The sequence below is a fragment of the Carlito syrichta genome, unplaced genomic scaffold (genome assembly GCF_000164805.1).
Source record: "Carlito syrichta isolate Samal-C Ts95f unplaced genomic scaffold, Tarsius_syrichta-2.0.1 Scaffold302302, whole genome shotgun sequence".
Classification (NCBI taxonomy): domain Eukaryota; kingdom Metazoa; phylum Chordata; class Mammalia; order Primates; family Tarsiidae; genus Carlito; species Carlito syrichta.
This window is the reverse complement of record NW_007246398.1, coordinates 87905-88479: the sequence shown is the minus strand read 5'-3', so window position 1 is coordinate 88479 and position 575 is coordinate 87905. Positions and strand designations below refer to the sequence as shown.

The following is a 575-nucleotide window of genomic DNA, read 5'->3' as shown; positions in this document are numbered from 1 at the left end:
TTCAATGATCTAATCTTTTCAGTTACGGTGTCCAGTGTTTCCTACTCGCGTCCATAGGCAAATTAAGGACTTATACCAGTAACTCCACTCCCCGGGCAACAAGAAAGGAAGAAAAAAAAACGGCCTCGGAGCGCCTCCCTGGAAGGAAGCCGGCCCCAGCCAGTCCCCGCGGAGACTCCGCTGCAGCACCCGCACCCGCCTCAGTCGCAGCGCAGGGCGCCAGTGCGCACGCGCAGAACCAGACGGGGCGCGCGGGCAGCGGTCCCTGCGCAGGCTTGGCCGCGCGCTCCCGCGCTGCGCGCGCCCGGGGTTCCTTCCCTCCTCCGGAGCCCGTCCCCAGGCCGCCGCGCGGGAGGGAGGCCGAGATGGCAGATGAGATCGCCAAGGCTCAGGTCGCCCGGCCTGGTGGCGACACGATCTTCGGGAAGATCATCCGCAAGGAAATCCCAGCCAAAATCATTTTTGAGGATGATCGGGTAGGGCACCGGGCACCGTCTCGCTCGTGGGCTGAGGCGGGAGTAGCCGCCGGTGGACACGCCGGTTTCCCGCGGAGGGACGGAAGGGAAGGGCCAGGA

General features: G+C 65.4%; 1 protein-coding gene across 2 annotated transcripts in view; it reads left to right on the top strand.

Annotated features, from left to right (window-relative positions):
- The first annotated feature begins 227 nt into the window (after window positions 1-227).
- The window catches only part of LOC103258599 (histidine triad nucleotide-binding protein 1), a 12680-nt gene continuing 12332 nt past the window's right edge, over window positions 228-575 (top strand). Inside the window, exon 1 of one of the 2 annotated variants that reach the window (XM_008056264.1) lies at window positions 228-476. In XM_008056264.1, the coding sequence (XP_008054455.1) occupies window positions 366-476 (111 nt within the window). In that variant the 5' untranslated portion in view covers window positions 228-365. Of the gene's footprint in view, window positions 513-575 lie in introns of both variants that reach the window. The other variant, XM_021711458.1, reaches the window with a different exon arrangement.